The sequence below is a fragment of the Drosophila pseudoobscura genome, chromosome X (assembly GCF_009870125.1).
Source record: "Drosophila pseudoobscura strain MV-25-SWS-2005 chromosome X, UCI_Dpse_MV25, whole genome shotgun sequence".
Taxonomy (NCBI): Eukaryota; Metazoa; Arthropoda; class Insecta; order Diptera; family Drosophilidae; genus Drosophila; species Drosophila pseudoobscura.
The window spans coordinates 58,664,504-58,682,126 of record NC_046683.1 but is presented as its reverse complement, the minus strand read 5'-3'; the positions used below and the strand labels follow the sequence as shown (position 1 = coordinate 58,682,126).

The window sequence follows — 17,623 nt, the reverse complement described above, 5'->3', positions numbered from 1 at the left end:
CAAATCATATTCCCCGATTTCAATATTTGTTTGAATATTACTAGACCACTTTTACCCTCAGCTCTGAACTTATAATTTTATGCGACTGATGAATAATTTTCTAAAAAATTCTAGTGTTAAGTACTCCCTTCTATTGCACTTGTCTTAAGTTTAATGAATAGTTAGTTTCGTTCATGAACGACTAGTTCATATGCATCCCTGCTGCCAATGCCGTGATTCAGCACTGTACCCTGACAACTCTATTTCGCAGAAATCTGAGTCTTTTTTTCTAGTTTTATTGGAGAATTTTAAGACGAGACTTAAAACAACCGAAAAATGTCCAGACAGGCCACCAGACTTGACGCCAAGAAAGTGGTAAGTTGAGGGAAGCCTGTGCACGCTATGGGTAATCGGTCCGCTGCTTTCTAGTTGTAAGGTTAGTTTTGATTAGACTCTAAGAACACAAATATTGAAGTGCCACCCACCCTCAAAATCGGCTTCATTCGCTTTTCCAGTAAGTGTGTTGAGGGCTTGAGGGACACCAGTGATTCACCAGGTAGCGCGTCCTGCGTGATATGGAAAACCATTTTAGCAGTACCCGCACTACAGCAACGTCGAGAATGAGCTCCGCTTCCTCCACCACCACCACCACCAACAACAACAACACCAACAGCCAAAGCGCTGCCAGCAACAATGTGAACGTAAACACAGGCACTGTCACTGCCACGGGCAATGCCTCCGCCGCCGCCCAGCCGATTCAAGTGATTCCCATGCCAATGCTACCCACGGGAGCTGCGCAAATAATAATCGGACAGCAGCCTCAGGGCCAGGCGACGGCTGGTCTCCAGCCGCAGCTGATCCCGCTGCAGGCGAACCAAATCATGCTGCAGGCGCAGCAGCAGCCACAGATGCAGCTAATGCAGCTGCCCGATGGCCAGACCATTTTCTATCAGACCCCCACCATAACTACACTCGATCCAAATGCGGCAGCTGCGGCGGCCGCTGCTGTGGCCGCCCAACCGACTCCCCACTACCTCAACATCAATGGCCAATTAGTGCAAATTACTCAAGCGGCGACTGGCAACCAGGGAGCATCCACGGGCGGTCAGCAGATCATCATGCTTCCCCAAGCGGCAATGGCCACAGTCAATGCAGCAGCAGCGAATGCCGGCCAAGGCGGCACCAGCGTTGGCAGTGTCGTCACCACGCAACAGCAGCCGCAGCAGCAGCAACAGCAGCAGCAGGCGAATAATCAGGCAGCAGCCGCCGCCGCTGCAGCGACAGCGGCTGCAAACAATGTAAGTGCCGATGCCAGCACCAGCACCACCGGCACAAATACTAACAGCGAGGACGAGAGCTCCAAGGGCGAGCCGGACGAGGAGCCGCTCTACGTGAATGCCAAGCAGTACAAACGGATACTTATAAGGCGTCAGGCGAGGGCAAAGCTAGAGTCGCGCATACCCAAGGAGCGTTGTAAATACTTGCACGAATCTCGCCATCGGCATGCCATGAACCGAGCTCGCGGCGAGGGCGGACGCTTCCATTCGGCGCAGGAAAAGGGCGAGTCCAGCTCGGACGGCGGCAGCCTGCCCATGGCCCCCAGCAGTGTAACCCTCAGTCGGGGAACTGCGCGAGCACCCCCCAAGTTGATAGCGCCCCACCAAACGCCGAGCATTACGATAACGGCTATCAAGTCGGAATGACCCTTTGAAGCTGTAGATATTTGTAGAACCCAGATTAGATCATAGCACATAGAATTAAGCCAACACTCTGTGTCCTCTCCCCCGCCCAGTCCCACCACCTCACCCCGCTCGTCGCGACTTCTTTTTTTTTTATTGTACACAAGTCGAAATAAATTTGTATTTATTCTATAATCACGCAAGTGCCGAATCGAATGGATATATCGGGGGAGAAGAGCATTAATTGAAGGAAAAGAAGAAACCAAATCAAAATGAACAATTTTGTAGTGCCAATATTAATGTCTTTTGCTGGTTCTGGATTGAAATTTTATTTTCTGTCTCCTCTTTTTCTTTCTCTCTTTTGTACACAAAAAAATACAAAAAAACACACAGAACTCAGAGTTCCTGACACTCACCTATGGGGCGCTGGTCACCCAAATGTTGCGCGACTTCGAGAACGTCGAGGATGTGAACAAGCAGCTGGAGCGCATTGGCTACAACATGGGCATGCGTCTGATCGAGGACTTTCTCGCCCGCACCTCGGCGCCGCGTTGCCTGGAGATGCGTGAGACGGCCGACCGCATACAGCAGGGCTTTCGCATTTATCTCAACATCCAGCCCACCATCTCGAATTGGTCGGCGGCGTCTGATGAGTTCTCGCTGCTCTTTGACTCCAATCCGCTGACTGAGTTTGTGGAGCTGCCCGCGGATCTGACCAATCTGCGATATAGCGCCATACTCAGCGGCTGTGTACGCGGTGCCCTGGAGATGGTCCAGCTGGAGGTGCAGTGCTGGTTTGTGCAGGTAAGTTTTGTGTGGGAATACTTTGGTTTGGCGTGGTTCTGTTTTGGTTATGTATTGCACGTGTGTTGTGGCATGTGGCTCTCACTCTTGTTTTTTCTGTGCCTTTTGCAGGATCAACTCAAGGGCGACAATGTGACGGAGCTGCGCGTTAAGTTCGTGCGGCGTCTAGAGGAGGTCATACCAGCTGGCGAGGATTAGAAAACGAATTGTGGATCAGAGCTATATTTAGAGCTTTTAAGGGGTCAATAAAAGCACATTCTCTACGGATTTAGTATATAATGTTCAACCAGGATTAAAGCATTATTCGACAAGCATTCCGGAGCAACAACAGCAGCAGAGAGCAACAGCAACAGCAACAGCAGAGAGCAACAGCAGCAGAGAGCAGCAGAAATAATAATTCTATTGAATCGGTTTAGTTTTATGTTTTATTCGACTTTATACAGATGATTTCTTTCGGATATATAGAGTATACAGTAGAAAATATCTTTCGCTTTTATAATATGGGTTGATATAAAGCGTAAAGCGTTATAAACTCGCTAAAATATTATAGTATTTTATACAATTTATATTTTATTTATATGATTATTGGCTCTCGATAATAATAGTTCTGTGTTAGTTAAAGAGAGATATTTCACATGATTCATTTAAAAACTAGAAGAAAAAAAATAACAGATTTAGTTTTTAGGGGCGGCAGAAAGCATTTCAAATATTACAGGAAATTGGGCTCTTTTTATGTCTGCTTGATTAGGTTCTTCTTCCCCCGAATTTATTATGAGCATATCATATATATGTATGTATACTATATTTATTATAGCACATTTGGTTTCCATGTTGCGATCCGATAGATCTTTCGCTTAAATGCACTCAAACAGCTTGGACAAATTTAGATTTTGTTTTTTTGGTTCTTTATGTTCAACAAAGGGAAATACTTTTCACAGGCACAATACTTGATTACATATGATTATATGGTTTGGTTGGATCGGTTTGGTTTTGGTTCTTTGGAGTAGAGTAGTGCTGCTGCTGCTTTCGGGATTAGTGTATTTCTTTATAGTTTAGTTCTGCTGTGGACAAAGCATTAGGTTTAGATTCCGGCGCGTCAGAACTTTGCGGAGCGCTTGCAGCGTTTTAATGCAGATCACCACGCAGCAGCCATTGGCCACGCCCTCTGCGGGACTCTTGCATGTGCATGAGTTGCCCTTCAGGGCCGTTGCAGGTGCGCTGCTGATGACGGGCTTGGCTTGCGCTTGGGCCTTGCCAGAACAACAACTCGACGCCGGAGCCGCTGCTGCTGCAGCTGCCTGTGATTTCTGGCCCGAACAGCAGCCGCCAGAAGGCGGTGGTGGTGGTGGAGGAGTGGCGGCTGCTGAGCCACCAACACCACAGCAACCGCCAGATATGGCTGGATTGGGCGATGCAGGCGTCTTGGCACAGCCGCAGCCACAACCGCTCTTCGCAGCTGGTGGATCTGGAGCAGGTGACTTGCCGCAGCAGCTTCCATCGGAGCGTGCTGGCTTAGCAGCCGCTCCACCACCGCCTCCGCAGCAGCCACCGCCGCCAGAGGAGGAGCTGCCACTGCCCATGGAAGCCAAGTTTTGCAATAGCAAAGCAACATCCTCGATGTTCTGGTTCATTTCCGCGTCGCGTTTACTCACTTTTTTGGTAGCCACGCTGCCGCATATACGTTTCCCCCCGTTCGCTGCGACTGTCGTTGTCGTCTTGGTCTTTGGCGCCGTCACTGCACCGCAGTCGTCGCCATGGCAGCTCTTGCTCTGATCACACTTGCAGTTGGTGCAATTGCAGATGCCCGCATCTGCAGTTATTTGTTTGAGCGTCGGCTTATTGTCCCTGATGTCGAGCTCCACCAGGCCGGACGCATCGCTGGGCACCTGGGCGGCCTGATGAAGCGTGGCCTGGAGCAGGGCACTGTTATTGTCAATGGTCATGAGGATATCATTCAGCAGGGACTCTGTCTCCATATCTTCATCGTTCTCGTAGCTGTCATGCTTGAGCAGATCATCGATATTCTGTTGATTCAGCTCCAGAGTGGGCGTCGGAGGCGTCACACTGGAGCTGCTGGCCTTCATCTCAACGTCCATGGGCGGTGGCGGCATTGGCAGCTCGCCGATGTTTCCGCTGACAGCGTTCCCAAAGGATGGCTTCAGGTCCACAAAACTGGGCATTTCAGTGGCCAGAGCCACACAGGCATCGGTGAGGGGGGCCATTGGAATGATGGGCTTGGAGACCAGAACGCCGGCATCAATCCACGGGCTGGGTATCTCCTCCTCGGCAGCATAAGACAGCTGATAGGCTTGCGATTGTTCGGGCAGGACAAACACATTCGGAAGCTGCTCGTGGGAGGTAAGGGTATGGACTACCACGCCACTGTCTGTGCTCGTGGTCTCCGAGCAGTGACTGCCCGGATTTATTATTAACATCTCTGTGTGCTGCGTCTCCGTTTCCGCCTCCGCCTCCGCTTCCGATGGCGATGGTATGATCTCTTGCTGCTCCTGCTGATCGAGTTCGGTGTGTGGCTGCTTCTGTGATCGCCTGGACTTTTTCTTGCCCTTGTTTATTAGCTGCCGCTGATGGGTCCTCTTGTGCGACTTCAGGCTGTGCGAGGTGCTAAACGACTTCTGGCAACTATCCTCCTGGCAAGGATACGGCTTTTCGCCTGTGTGCGTCCGCTTGTGCGTCTTAAGGTGATGCGAGGCGGTGAAAGCCTTGCCACAGGCGTCTTCGGGACACTTGTAAGGACGCTCCTGGGTGTGCGTGCGCATATGCTTCTTCAGGTCACTCAGCGTAGTGAAGCATTTCTGGCACATTTCACAATTGAATGTCTCGCCATTGTGTAGCCGCAGATGGGCGTGCAATCTGATAAATGGTGGGATTGTGGATTGTTGATTACAGCAGTGAATATATTTGGCAGACTATGGGTATATTCCGGGCTATCAGCACGGAAGAACGGATCGATTACTCACCTGTAGCGCGTGTTGAAGGCCTTATCGCAGCCATTGACTTCGCACTCGTAGGGCTTCACCTTCGTGTGCACACGTACGTGGATCTTCAGGCTATACGAAGTGAGGAATGCCTTGTTGCATCCGTCTTCAGGGCATTTGAAGCTGTAGTCGCCTGCAACCAAAACATTAGATTAGATCAAGGAAGAGCTGGTTTTGATTCATGGATTTCGGCGCAATAATTTTCGAGAATTAGAAAAGAAAAATACAAATCATGGCCCATGATCTATAGATTAAAATGATCAAAGCTGTTAAACGGAATCCCTGTTGTATAACAGCACGGATATTGGTTTCCGCAGTGCCCTTAAGCGAGGCAAGGCTTGGTGTCGGGTGTCCGATGCCTGTGGATTGACAGGTAAATAGTCATTTGTGTACTTCACGGAAAACTTTCTTTGCTAATTTGTGCATTAACAATTGTAGCATAAGTGGAAAAATATGCGTGACCGTTATGTGAAGCTCTGTCGCCGGCATGGGACTGAGGAACTTGAAAACTCAAATGACATTTCGAGACGGAACTTCTTCAATGAAAGCAAATTCCTCAAGTGACACATAAAGACGATACCGAATGATGTTTATAAGCCTCAAAGTTCCTTCTATTCATTCATTGAATTAAGTGGATCTCCCAACCCGCCACGAAGAATGGGTATTTATAAGGAGGGGGTATCCCTTTCAAAGTACCTTCAACGTACCTGTGTGTGTCTTTAAATGCGTTCGCAGATTTCCAATTGTACTGTAGCTGCGATAACAGTTCTCGTAGTTGCATCTGTAGCGACTGAGAGCCTCGTCCGAACTCTGTTTATGGGAAATACATTAATTACATTAGATAAGATCTAGCCATAGGCACACGAAAGAGTTAAGAAACTCGAACTATACATAAAATATATAGTTACATATACATGTACAAAGTCTTGGGCTGTCATTGGATGGTTCATGCAGGATGAGTGTTGTGTTTAGTGGATAGACATGAGAGTCTAGCAGGATGTCCAGCCAGAGCCGAATCTGAGTCTGAATAAAGCAAACACTACGCACCGCGGATTGGCTAACAAACTTGGTTACACACGCCTACAACAACAACGGAATAGCGGCAATGGAGCAGTCTAGCGGGCTTCACGCTACGATTAGAATGGCGGCGAGTCGCTACAAAAAGCGTTAGGCACACGGCAACACGTTAGACAGTTGGAAAAAATATATGGCTGCTGCTATAAGGGGGGTGTGTACCTCGTATCCCATGGCCATGAGCTGATCGTCATCCTCTCTTTCGCCCTCCTTGTGCAGGGCCTCTGGGCGTATGCAGCGAGCCAAATCATTGTCCTCGTCCGGCTCGTTCTGATCATAATCATCGACATAGCTGGAGAAGATTAGATCCACAGCGGGGAAAATAGAGAAACATTTAATGGATTCGCTCGGGCGGCAGTTGGAAACAAATGGAAAATCGCATCGGGCGGGGCAATTCAATTTGGTGTCAGTGGGCCGTTAAAATCTTGTATATACAATATGAAACGCAACTAGTATATACACATTGTATATATGTATATATTCATGCATATGTACTGCACAGATTGCGATTAGTAGTGGGGTTAGAGCGGCAGCAAAAAACAAAAACAACGGAAAAACAATAGCAATCAATGGAAAATAGCTGACGAATAACAGAATGAGGGAGAAAACCCATTTATCTGCAAAAAACATGTCTCTTTGTGGGCATTAATAAACAGATTAATTAATATTTAATGTTGTCATGGTCAAAACACACAACAAATACCAAGGAAAACAGACGACAGAACGAACGGCCACAGAAACTATAGAGAAATAATAATACGGGGATGTGAGTGCGTGGGCACTACGACGGCGGGCCGGGCCGGACCGAACCGGGCTGGGTCCGGCTGGCATTCTGGCGTTCTGCTGACGGGCAGCGCGCGCTCTCAGCCCTCCCTTGCCCAATCCTCACGAGATGCCACTCCCTGGCACACATCCCCGCAGCTGCCGGGGGGACTGTTGAAAAATGAGAAATATGATTGAGGGAACACTACTCATAGGGATAAAAATAGTAGAGTCGTCGTCGCCAAACAGCCAGCCAGCCAGTCATTGGCAAGGGGAGGAACGCGGAAGGAAGGCGCAGACCAAAACACACACACACACATAGTACAATGTGGATGAAAAATTGAAAAATGATTGCACTCGAGAAAACAAGAGAAGCGACAATGTAGGCGAATGTGAAATAACCCTAATCACTAGAGATCATTTAGAAAACAGCCGCAATTAATTCGTATTCGATGTAAAAGCTAGATGAATTCCTATTTTAAGAAGTGTCCAGAAATCGAATGGAATTTTCCATACAATTATTAATAGCAATCTATTGGAAATCTCGGAAAGCACACTGTAATCCACTCAAAGTTTATTGGTTATCAGCAACTGATTTGGAAACAAATGAATTTAGACAATTTGGACTACCGATCCGGTCTTAGCCCTTTGCCACGTAGTTTGATTTCGCTGTTAAAAATTGATTTGTTAAAATGAAAAGTGATGTCTATTACAAAATAAATCGAATTATAATTGCGCTTGACTACCACTTAGTTTGGATGAGGCCTTTCCGAACTACACCCTTTGCCCAATAATATAAATAGAATTCCCTCTATCGCACATATGTACATAGTGCTTAAGTGCTCGTCACTTTCCCTGTCCTGTCTTTCGGTAAATCGAACTTTTACAGGGAAGAATGTTCTAGTGCAGGGGGCAGTACTATTTCACAATGGGTTTGTTTCGTTTCGAATTTACTGTAATTTGAAAACCGGCTCGACTCGGCTTCTGTTTTACACCAAGTGTGAAAGAATTTTTGGGGAAAAATCCAAGCGTTTCTGCCTAGAGCTAACACATTGTACAAATAAATATAAGGAGACATACATACATACATACATACATATGTTCATATATACCATACATATATACATAGATATGTATATGGTATGATTAGGTGGTGGGTGGATGGTTGGTTGGATGGGTGGGGGGAAAGAAATCTAAATGCGTTCATCGGCGCAACTATTTTTAGACCAAACAAACGATTTCGATACAATCATCATCATTGTCCATCGCTAGCAGCAGAAAAAGCTGAAGTAGAGCATCCGCAGCCGCAGCATGCACCGTTAGAATAATTCCCCATGGGAAATTTCCCATTCGAATATCGAAAAGGGATTCGAGTAGGAGGTGGAGGAGGAGGGGTGGGACGCACACAAATCAGGCAATTAGCAACAACATGCAAACACTTTGGACACTTTGGCGGACAGCGGACGCTGCCCGTTGTAATAAGCAGAGCGGCGGACACATTGGAATGGTTGAAATTTGCCAAATTTTCGACAAGTAAAAGGAAAAATCTGAAAATGTAGTTTTCTGCTTTTCTGTTATTCTTTTTATGTTTTAAGGGGAGGGAGCCAAACAAAAAAAGACCAGACACGTCACGGCAGACGCTATTTTCTGTGTGGGCAGTGGAAAAATTAAGGCAGCGGCATCGGCATCGGCAGTGGCAGCCGCGCCACTGAAGGCATGGCCCTGGGCGGGGGTCAGAGCACACACCTGACGACGGCACATTATAATTGGAAAACTGCACAAACAATTCTAAAAATACTCCATAATATTAAAGCGTGCAGCGGGGGATTATATGTAAAGGATCTTTTCGAAGGGACTACCTCGTCTCAATAGTGAAATATGCCGGGGAAGTGGGCTCCGATGATCCCGAGTTGTGGTTGCTGCTGATGCTGTTGGTATTGGTGTGTCCATTATCACAGTGCGTAGTTGTTGCTTCTGGTAGCGCCTCGGATGTGGTTAGCATGCTCAAGGACACCACAGTTGGCGGCTGAACCTGGACGAGCTTTTGGTTCTGGAACTGATATTCCAGCGTGAAGCAAATATCGTCCAGGTTGTAGACCTGGCTGCTGCTGTCCTCTGTGCTGACGGTGGCTATCAGAGGGACTTCGTTGAGGCTAGTGGCTATGGTTTCTGTGTGGTGGTGGTGGTGATATGTGATGGGTATGACCGTGATGGGCAGGGGCGTGAGTGTGAGCTGGCCCGGATCGGGGCCCATAGAGGATGAACTTGTGAGGGGGCGCAGTGTGAACACATCGTCGTCGTAGTTATCGTCCTCTCGCTCGTCCATTTTAATGATGGTTTGTGTCTGCGCCTGCGGGACGTCTGCGAACAGGGCGTATGTGGCCGCCGTCGACATCTCATGGTCGTCTGTCTCGAGCGTCAAACCTAATTCTATTGGACTCAGCACCTGTTGCTCGCCATTGGTGGAGCCAGCCGTGGATGCAACCGATGCCGATGTCGGAAGGCCATAAATGCTCAAGATGTCGCTGTGTATGACGCCCGCCGAGCGGTCGTCCGATTCCAGTTTGGGCATCAGCAGCGATGCCAGCGGTTTCCTCTCGAAGCTGGCGAAATCGAGTTGCAGCTCCGACGATGACGCAGTGGCGGGTGGCGAGCCCGACAGCGATGTGCGCGACGAATTCGTATCGTAATCCCGGCTGTCTGATAACGAATTTCCATGGTTATTGGCCAACTTCCAGGTGTGCTGGTAGTAGTGCTGTTCTTGCTTCTCCTCACTGCTGCTTGTATTTGTATCCATTTTATAGTATATTCACACACCCACGCACACGGACACTCCCGGACACGGCGACAATCGCATGCAGTATGCAGTTTTCGTATAAAAAAATGTCACTGTGCTATAAGATATATACATATATATATGTACGAGAAATAAGAGATTTTTTATTAGCGGCCGCGAGAAGATCGGGGTCCAATCAGAACAACAACAATGAATTTAGTGGGACCGCGGCAATAACGATCAAATATACCGCTAGTTTGGATACTATTATATTTTGACCTGTATTGTAATATACCGTAATATACCACAAAGTTGATCAAATATACCAAATTTTACCAAAAAGTATATAGCGTACCGCAAACGGTCCCCCTGAAAAACTGCCAGTAGGACAATCGATAGACGATAGTGATCGTGCGAAAAGCTTTTCGTAGAATATAAAAAAAATTTAATAATTAAGGGAAATAACCATAACTCTCCCAATTTGAAGTTAAATTGTCTGTTTTATTTCACTTGCTAGTTCGTTTACTGCACCAAAACAGTTTGAAAACGGAAAAATTTGTTCTCTCGTTGTCGCAAAAGGTGACACCGAAATGAAAAGTAAACGGCATTATACACAACAAAACGAATCTTAATTCCAAAACAATTATCATTTAATTTTCACCATTACCAGATTAATTAAGCTTGTGCTGTTTTGATAAGTAATCTACTATAGTTTTATAGTTCATAATTTAATTTTACCCAACTTCAAATGTTGCTCTGAAGTAATTTGTCAGGGCCACAACACTCTAAGCATAGTACTCACAAGTGTTTTGTGTTTGCTTACAAATAAAATTTTGTTAACAATTCAAATTTTTTATGAAATCAAGCAAGAATGAATGGTATTGTTTCAGGGCGCTGTAGCGCTGGAGTCGAGAATGCACAGAGAAAGCACCTCAATATTGGATTAATTCGTCCTTTTGGGACAGCAATAATGCAAATAACGTGTTTTTTATCTCCATATAATTGAAATAAATTTCATAATTTATAATATCCCCACAATCAGCTTTCATTCGACTAATTAGATTCAATTTTATTATACTCATGCCAAATACGAATACGTAGACAAATACGTTTCCATGCGAATATCATCCCTGATTTGGCCGACCAAAAAGCTATATTTTGAAAATTGGACGGTATATTGCGGTATATTTCTGAGGGTCAGACGGTATATTTTATCGATAAGCCCGCGGTCACACTGCTGTATATACAAAATTCATTGATTTTGTCAACGTAAAAAAAACATCGCATAGCAGCACAGCAGCAAAATATTAAAGTAAAGTTAACTGAATTAGAAACGCTGGTGGGGCAAGTGCATGGTAGCAGCAATGAAATCGATGTGAACAAACTGTGCCTCGAGTAGTTGCACTGCCAATCAGAACTCTGCTCCCAATCAGAGGAAAAGAGAGAGAGAAGCGCGAGAGAAAAAGGCATACGGGTGCAAAAGGAAAAGCAAGAGGCAGAAAAAAAGTACAGAGCAATAGCAAAAGCAGGGGAAAATGCAATAGGGAGAAAATCAAATAAAATGACAATCGTTTTTCCACACTAACGTAGACGCAAAAGGCGCCGCGGCCGGCCGTAAAATGCCAAGAAACACTTGCGGGCCAAGTGGATGCGTAGCTAACGGTAACGGCAACGACAACGATGAAAACAATGGTAACGGTAACGGTAACCAGGACGACAACCAGGATGCGAGCAACGAGTGCGGGGGTGTCGGCATCGTCAAACAGGAGTTCGAGGCAGCGCCACCTGTCTGCCACAGGAAGTCGGAGCGCCGAAGAGTAGCCCGCGATATCTTCCTGGTCTTTGAGGAGCAGCCGACCCGACGTCGTGGCAAGGGAGCGCGCGGCAAGAACTCGCGGGCCAAGCGAAAGTTTGGCCACCTCAAGGTAGCCAACACCCCGCGCATCAACAAGAACCTATTGCGTGAGATCAAAACAGAACCAAAGTGCAGCAGCAGCTCCGTTGTGGCAGAGCCAGTGGCACTGGTGCCACCTGCGGCGCCATCTGCAGTGAAGTCAGCGCCGCCTTTTTCTCAGCAGCCCAAGCAGCCAGCAGCCAAGGAGCCAGCCAAGCCACTGCCGCTCTCCCGAGTGGCAGCAGTGAAAATTGAAACCAAAACAGCACCAGCATCAAATGCAGCACCATCTAGAGCCCGAACAGAGCCGGCTCCGCCTACGGAGCGGAAGGAGGAGGCGCATCATCATTCAGCATCATCATTGCCGCCAGCATCTGGCCATCGTCCTGTTTATGCTCGAACCCCTGCTCCTGCAGCAGCTCCCGCTCCAGCTACGACTCCCGCTACTGTTTCTACTAATCTTCCCACTCCCCCCACGACGCCCAGCGTCAATCCCATTTTCCTGTGGGTCAAGCAGGACGACACCAGAATCGTTGAGGTGCGCTGCGAGGACTACGACAAGAGGAATCGGATCCGCCTCACCAAGACCACAAATGGCTGGCGATCCATGCCGCGCACAGATGCCTCCTCCACTAGGATAGTCAAATTCTTCCACGGCTCTGCCGCACCCTTGATGAAGGTCAAACGTGAACAGCAACATGAGCAGCATCTCGAAAATGAGCTGGTGCACGAACAGGAACATGAACAGGCGGAGCAAGAGCCAGAGCCAGAACTTGTGGAGGAGCAGCAGCAGCAGCAGATGCAGATGCAGATCCCCAATGTAGCTCAGAGTCTCCTGCACGACTGGGAGGACAGTGGTGCCACTCAGCTGCCAGATGAGTTGGACGACGATGAACGGGAGGAGCTGGAGCAAGAGGAGGAGGTGCAGGACGACCAGGAGCAGCATGACAATCTGGCTGCGGTGATTGAGAATGTTGTGGTCCGACCAGCTGCCCAACAGCCGCAACCGCCAGCGACGCCCACGTCCACGCCCACTGACTGCTTTGATGGTCTGCTACTCGATGGCGAGGACACAAATGCCTCCACCAAGGCAACCAAGACCAACACGCCCACATATCAGAGTTCCACGCCCTCGCCCATGGAACTGCAGCTGTGCCCCAAAACGGGGCTGTTCCTGCCCCAAGGGCAACTGGCGGCCGCGGCCGCGGCCATGGCCATGACCTCAGCAACAGCGGCGTCGAGCGAGGCCGACAAGTCCTTGGCCGAGAACGGAGGAGCCGATACCGTCGAGAGTCTCGATTGCAATACAAAGAATCTGAAAGATCTCCTGGACGATGCCGATGATCTGCTACAGAACTGCAGCAGCGACAATGGCAGCAGCGGGGCCGATCTGCTTGACTCCCTGGTGAAGAGGAGCTGCGAGGACAACCTGGTTCAGGCGAGTGGTCCAGCCAATGGTGCCTCAACATCCGTGGAAGGCGACGTCACGGCGGCCGACGACGGTTTGGGCTCGTTCTGCGTGGCCGATCTGGGCAAGGACCTGCCCAGCATCCTACACATGAACAACGACGATGATGATGCACCCAAGTGCCTGTCGTTCAACGAGGCCGGGGAGATCGAGGGACTGAACGGAGAACTCTTCCTTGGGATTGCAGCCTTCGAGAAACAGCAGGAGGAGATGGCACGCACGGAGCAGCCGCAACCGGCAACGCCTGCCACCGTGGAGCTGACACAGACGCCCACACCCACTCCCACACCGACGCCGACGCCACCGATGCCGGAGATGGAAAAACAAACAGCGGCCGCCGCCTCTGCCGATGAGGCGCCCAAGGATCTGAGCTACAAGAAGCGCGAGGAGGTGTGTCCGCCATCGGAGTCGCGCAGTCAGTGCGCGGTGACCTCCAGCTCGGATATACTCAAGTCGCCCGAGCGGGAGCTGCAGCTGCCAGTCAACTCCATCCCAGCGGAGGTGGAGACCACCTCGGAGACGATAAAAAATCTCATTCTAGAGCAATTCCTCAAGCTGAACGGCAACCAGCAACAGGCACAGCAGGCGGAGCCGATGGATCTGGGGAAGGCGGGTCGAGAAGGCAAGCTGGAGACAGTCGTCATCCACGACGACGACGAGGAGGATGGGGAGTCTAACCAGCCGCTGAAGAAGCGACCCAAGGCTAGCATAAAGATGGACAAGGACCCAGACGCCCTCACCCAGTTGAAGATGCTGATCAGCAATCCGCAGTGGAAGGTGCCCGATCCGATACTCGTGCCAAAGGATCGACTGGGAGCCGTGCTGGCCTCCCCGGCCCGAGAGATTCCCCTGCTGCTGACCACCCGGCCAGAGCTGCGGCTGCCGGAGGCGTTTGCCTATCCGGAGATTATCCAGAACCCCAACATCCTGGTTGTAACCATGGAGCAGCTGGAGGCTATATTGAAAACCGAGGCGGAACAGGCCAAGGCCGCCCAGGGTCCCAATCCAGTGCAGATGATCGCAGAGCATCATCCTCCGTTGAGCAAGGCCAGGAGTCCAAGTCCGAGTCCAAGCCCCAAGCACACGCAGCCACACAAAGCACAGGCACAGGGACCTTTGCATCAGCCGCAGCCTAAGCCACCGGTGGTGGCCGCTCCTGTAGCACCTACTCCTCCCTCATCTGCTGACTCTAGCCTTTCGACGTCCACATCTACGGACCTGAATGCCACCACCTTGGCCTTGCTTCAGCAGATGCTGTGGCTTCCCTACTTCGGCCAGCTGTCTCAGGAGCTTTTCAAGACGATCAAGGATCCCCTGGCCATGCAGCGAAAGTTCATGAGCAACCTGCTTCCGCTTTACAACAGCCAGTTTGGACTGCAGCACCTTGACGAGCTCTACAAGCACTGTCTCAAACAGAAGGCAGTGGGGGAGCAGCCGACTGTGTCTACTCCAGCGACGGCGCCCAATCCCCCGCACCCGCCTGTAGCTGTAGCCCCGCCGGTTCCCCCCGCAGCTGCAGCCGCGAATGCTTTTGGGGTCAATGGGTTTGCCAACCCTATGGAGCTGGCCATCATGCAGAAGTTGCTGCATCCGCAGATGCCAAATTTTCTCAACTGGGAGGCAGCTAAAGAAGCGTCTGTGTCTGGCTCTGGCTCGGCCTCATCTTCTTCGCACCACCATCATCACCAGGAGCACAAGCGGCCCCGGCGGGAGCCCGAGTCCAAGCCAAGTGCAGCTGCTGCCGCTCCTCCTGCCGCTGTGCCTGCTCCAGCAGTGCCTTCTCCAGCCCCTGCTCCTGCATCGGCTCCGGCTCCGGCGGAACACAAGCCACGACTGACGTGCAAATCCCTTTCGAATCTGCTGGAGCCTGAGCCCATTGCACCGCTGCTCAATGTACCCTTCGACACCCTGCGTCGCACAACAGTAGCAGGGCATGGTCCCAAAACGGGGCCGGAGCAGCAACAGCAGCAGGCCAAGGAGGCGAGCACTGGACGCTTGCTGCGCTCCAGCAAGGCCTGCGTTACTTACAATCCCCTGGAGCAGGCCAAGCAGCAGATTCAGCAGCAGCAGCAGCACTCGCAGCAGCAGCGGAAGCGTGCGACGAGTAGCATGGTCGCCCAGGATGCCCACCAGCAACACCAGCAACAGCAGCAGCAGCAGCAACTAGCTGAGGCTGCCGCAGCGGCTGCCAGTGGGGGGGGAATGGATGCCAACTCGGCGCTTTGGCATCCACTATTCGGAAGGTAAATATCTGTGGCGTCGCTAGTACTCCTCCTAATTGCAATCCCTTCTCTTAACAGCAATCCAAAACAGGGCTACAACAGCCCCTGGCAGTGGACTACAGTGACGGCTACCGGCGAATGACAGTCAAGCCGGGCTCCCAAGGAGCCAGCACCTGCATCGGTCGCACGGACAGCCAGCTACGAAGAGCAACAGCCGGACTACAGCAACTACCATGCGAAGCTGCAGCAGCAACAGCAGCAACATCAACATCCACCAGCCAATAATCAAAACCACAGCAACAGCAACAATAGTAGCAACAAATTTTGTTATCCCACGGCATCGGCGGCGGCCATGGAGAATATTTTCCAGAACAATCAGATGGCGGCAGCCGCCGCCGCCCGCGAGTCCCTGCTCAATTCGTATCTCTATCAGAAGGAGAGCGGCGCAGAGGCAGCCGCCAACTACATGTCTGAGCAAGGCTACTGGCAGCAGCATGCGCAACAGCAACAGCAGCAACAGCACGTGCAACAGCATCAGCAGCAACTTCAACAACAGAAGCAGCATCTTCTCCACCAGCAGCAACAGCAGCAGCAACAGCAACAACAATGGACCAGCAATGGCAGCAGCAGCAACAGCCAGCGGAGCAATAGCTATGCCAACAATTATGCGGCGGCGGCAGCGGCTTCTATGTACATGCAGCACTTCAATCCGTACATGCAGCAAAAGGCGGCACTGCTGGCGGAGAAAGCTGCCCAGGCGTCGGCTGCAGCAGCAGCAGCAGCATCGGTGGCACAGGGCGGCAACGGCAGCAATAAGCACGGACGGTTTGGCGGGGACTACGGTTAGACGGCTTTATACGGACAGATGGAGCCTACATACATAGGTTCTCGATCGGAACTCTTGCATATTACACATAAATATATAGGCAGATTCTATATACATTAACTATATATATAGAGAAGGCAGTACCGCCAGGAATTGCTAAAGGATAAAACCATGATATGATGATTTTTCCTTTAATTTCATACACAGGAACATGCAACAGCAACAACAACAGAAACAAGGTAACCGGAAAGCAACAACAATAATTTATAACAGAACACAAAAAAAGGCAGACAAATGCAACAAAACAAAAAAACTTAAATTGAATTAGTAAAAATTTGTTATTGGTAGTTTGTTAAAAAAGAGAAGAGAAAAAATGGATAAAAAAAATCAACATAAAAACTAAAAAAAAAAAATATTGTAGTAGAGAGAGACAAAAGCAGAAGAAAATTGAAAAAAAAAACCTAATTATTGTATTATTGTTAACCAAAATCTATTATTATTATTATCTCAAGCTGCGTTATATTATTATTATTATTATTATGAACTCGTGTATGGTCTGTACATAGCGTTTTTATCTAGATGTATTACACTTAGGGGAGTCTCCGTCCCCGTCCCCATCCCCATCCCCACCCCTTAACCCAATCCCAATCCCCAACGTTATATCCAATATCCTGTCCCATCGCAGCGCTAAAAGGCAAAACAGCAATTTTTGTATTCATTCCGAAATGTTCTACTACTTCTATTACTTTTTTTTTTTTCTTGTGTTTATACTAGTTATTATTATGCTTATTATTTATGAAACAACGATGGAATGGAATGGAATGGAAAAATCAACCCAAAAATGTGCAATCTAACATTTATGTTTTTAGGCGAAAAACGGAAAACAATACAATACAAACCAAACGCATAAATCACGAAAATTATTAATGAGAGAACAAGCTGAGAAAAAAGCATGAGAAATGAGAGAAATGCGGAAAATAAAGAGAACCCTTTTAGAGAATTTCGCTGATAAAGGCAACAGAATAGCAAAAAATAAATAAACGAGAGACTTTTTCATGGGCATCGGCGTCTTGGCATCTTGGGATCTTGACATCTCGGCATTCACTTTCCCTTTCAGCATTTCAATCAGATCAATTCGAGTTT

General features: G+C 49.1%; 4 protein-coding genes and 1 long non-coding RNA gene across 6 annotated transcripts; 4 read left to right on the top strand and 1 right to left on the bottom strand.

Moving 5' to 3' along the window:
• The first annotated feature begins 217 nt into the window (after positions 1–217).
• Bet3 (blocked early in transport 3) lies at positions 218–2,945 on the top strand. Its single transcript, XM_002135364.3, has 3 exons — positions 218–354; positions 2,052–2,462; positions 2,574–2,945. Exons 1-3 carry the CDS (start codon positions 316–318, stop codon positions 2,658–2,660), a joined length of 537 nt encoding a protein of 178 aa, XP_002135400.2. The 5' UTR covers positions 218–315; the 3' UTR covers positions 2,661–2,945.
• On the top strand, positions 231–1,853 carry Nf-YA (nuclear factor Y-box A). Its single transcript, XM_001352571.4, has 2 exons — positions 231–354; positions 495–1,853. Exon 2 carries the CDS (start codon positions 555–557, stop codon positions 1,680–1,682), a length of 1,128 nt encoding a protein of 375 aa, XP_001352607.3. The 5' UTR covers positions 231–354; positions 495–554; the 3' UTR covers positions 1,683–1,853.
• Positions 2,870–10,309, bottom strand: MTF-1 (Metal response element-binding Transcription Factor-1). Of its 2 annotated transcripts, XM_001352570.4 has the most exons (5): positions 9,154–10,309; positions 6,695–6,824; positions 6,166–6,268; positions 5,441–5,591; positions 2,870–5,333 (listed from the first exon to the last, which is right to left on the bottom strand). In XM_001352570.4, the coding sequence occupies exons 1-5, from the start codon at positions 10,089–10,091 to the stop codon at positions 3,515–3,517; spliced, it is 3,141 nt and encodes a 1,046-aa protein (XP_001352606.2). In that variant the 5' UTR covers positions 10,092–10,309; the 3' UTR covers positions 2,870–3,514. The 2 variants fall into 2 exon arrangements, with proteins under 2 accessions (XP_001352606.2, XP_015043711.1); XM_015188225.2 differs by lacking the exon at positions 6,695–6,824 and having other exon boundaries at positions 9,741–10,307.
• Positions 5,591–5,962, top strand: LOC117185099 (uncharacterized). The gene is made up of 2 exons (XR_004470612.1): positions 5,591–5,831; positions 5,897–5,962. It is a non-coding gene; the product is annotated as an uncharacterized lncRNA (long non-coding RNA).
• Positions 10,310–11,243: 934 nt separating the features above from the next.
• Positions 11,244–17,521, top strand: LOC4812367 (uncharacterized). The gene is made up of 2 exons (XM_001352569.4): positions 11,244–15,675; positions 15,733–17,521. The coding sequence occupies exons 1-2, from the start codon at positions 11,690–11,692 to the stop codon at positions 15,794–15,796; spliced, it is 4,050 nt and encodes a 1,349-aa protein (XP_001352605.4). The 5' UTR covers positions 11,244–11,689; the 3' UTR covers positions 15,797–17,521.
• The last annotated feature ends 102 nt before the right edge of the window (positions 17,522–17,623 follow it).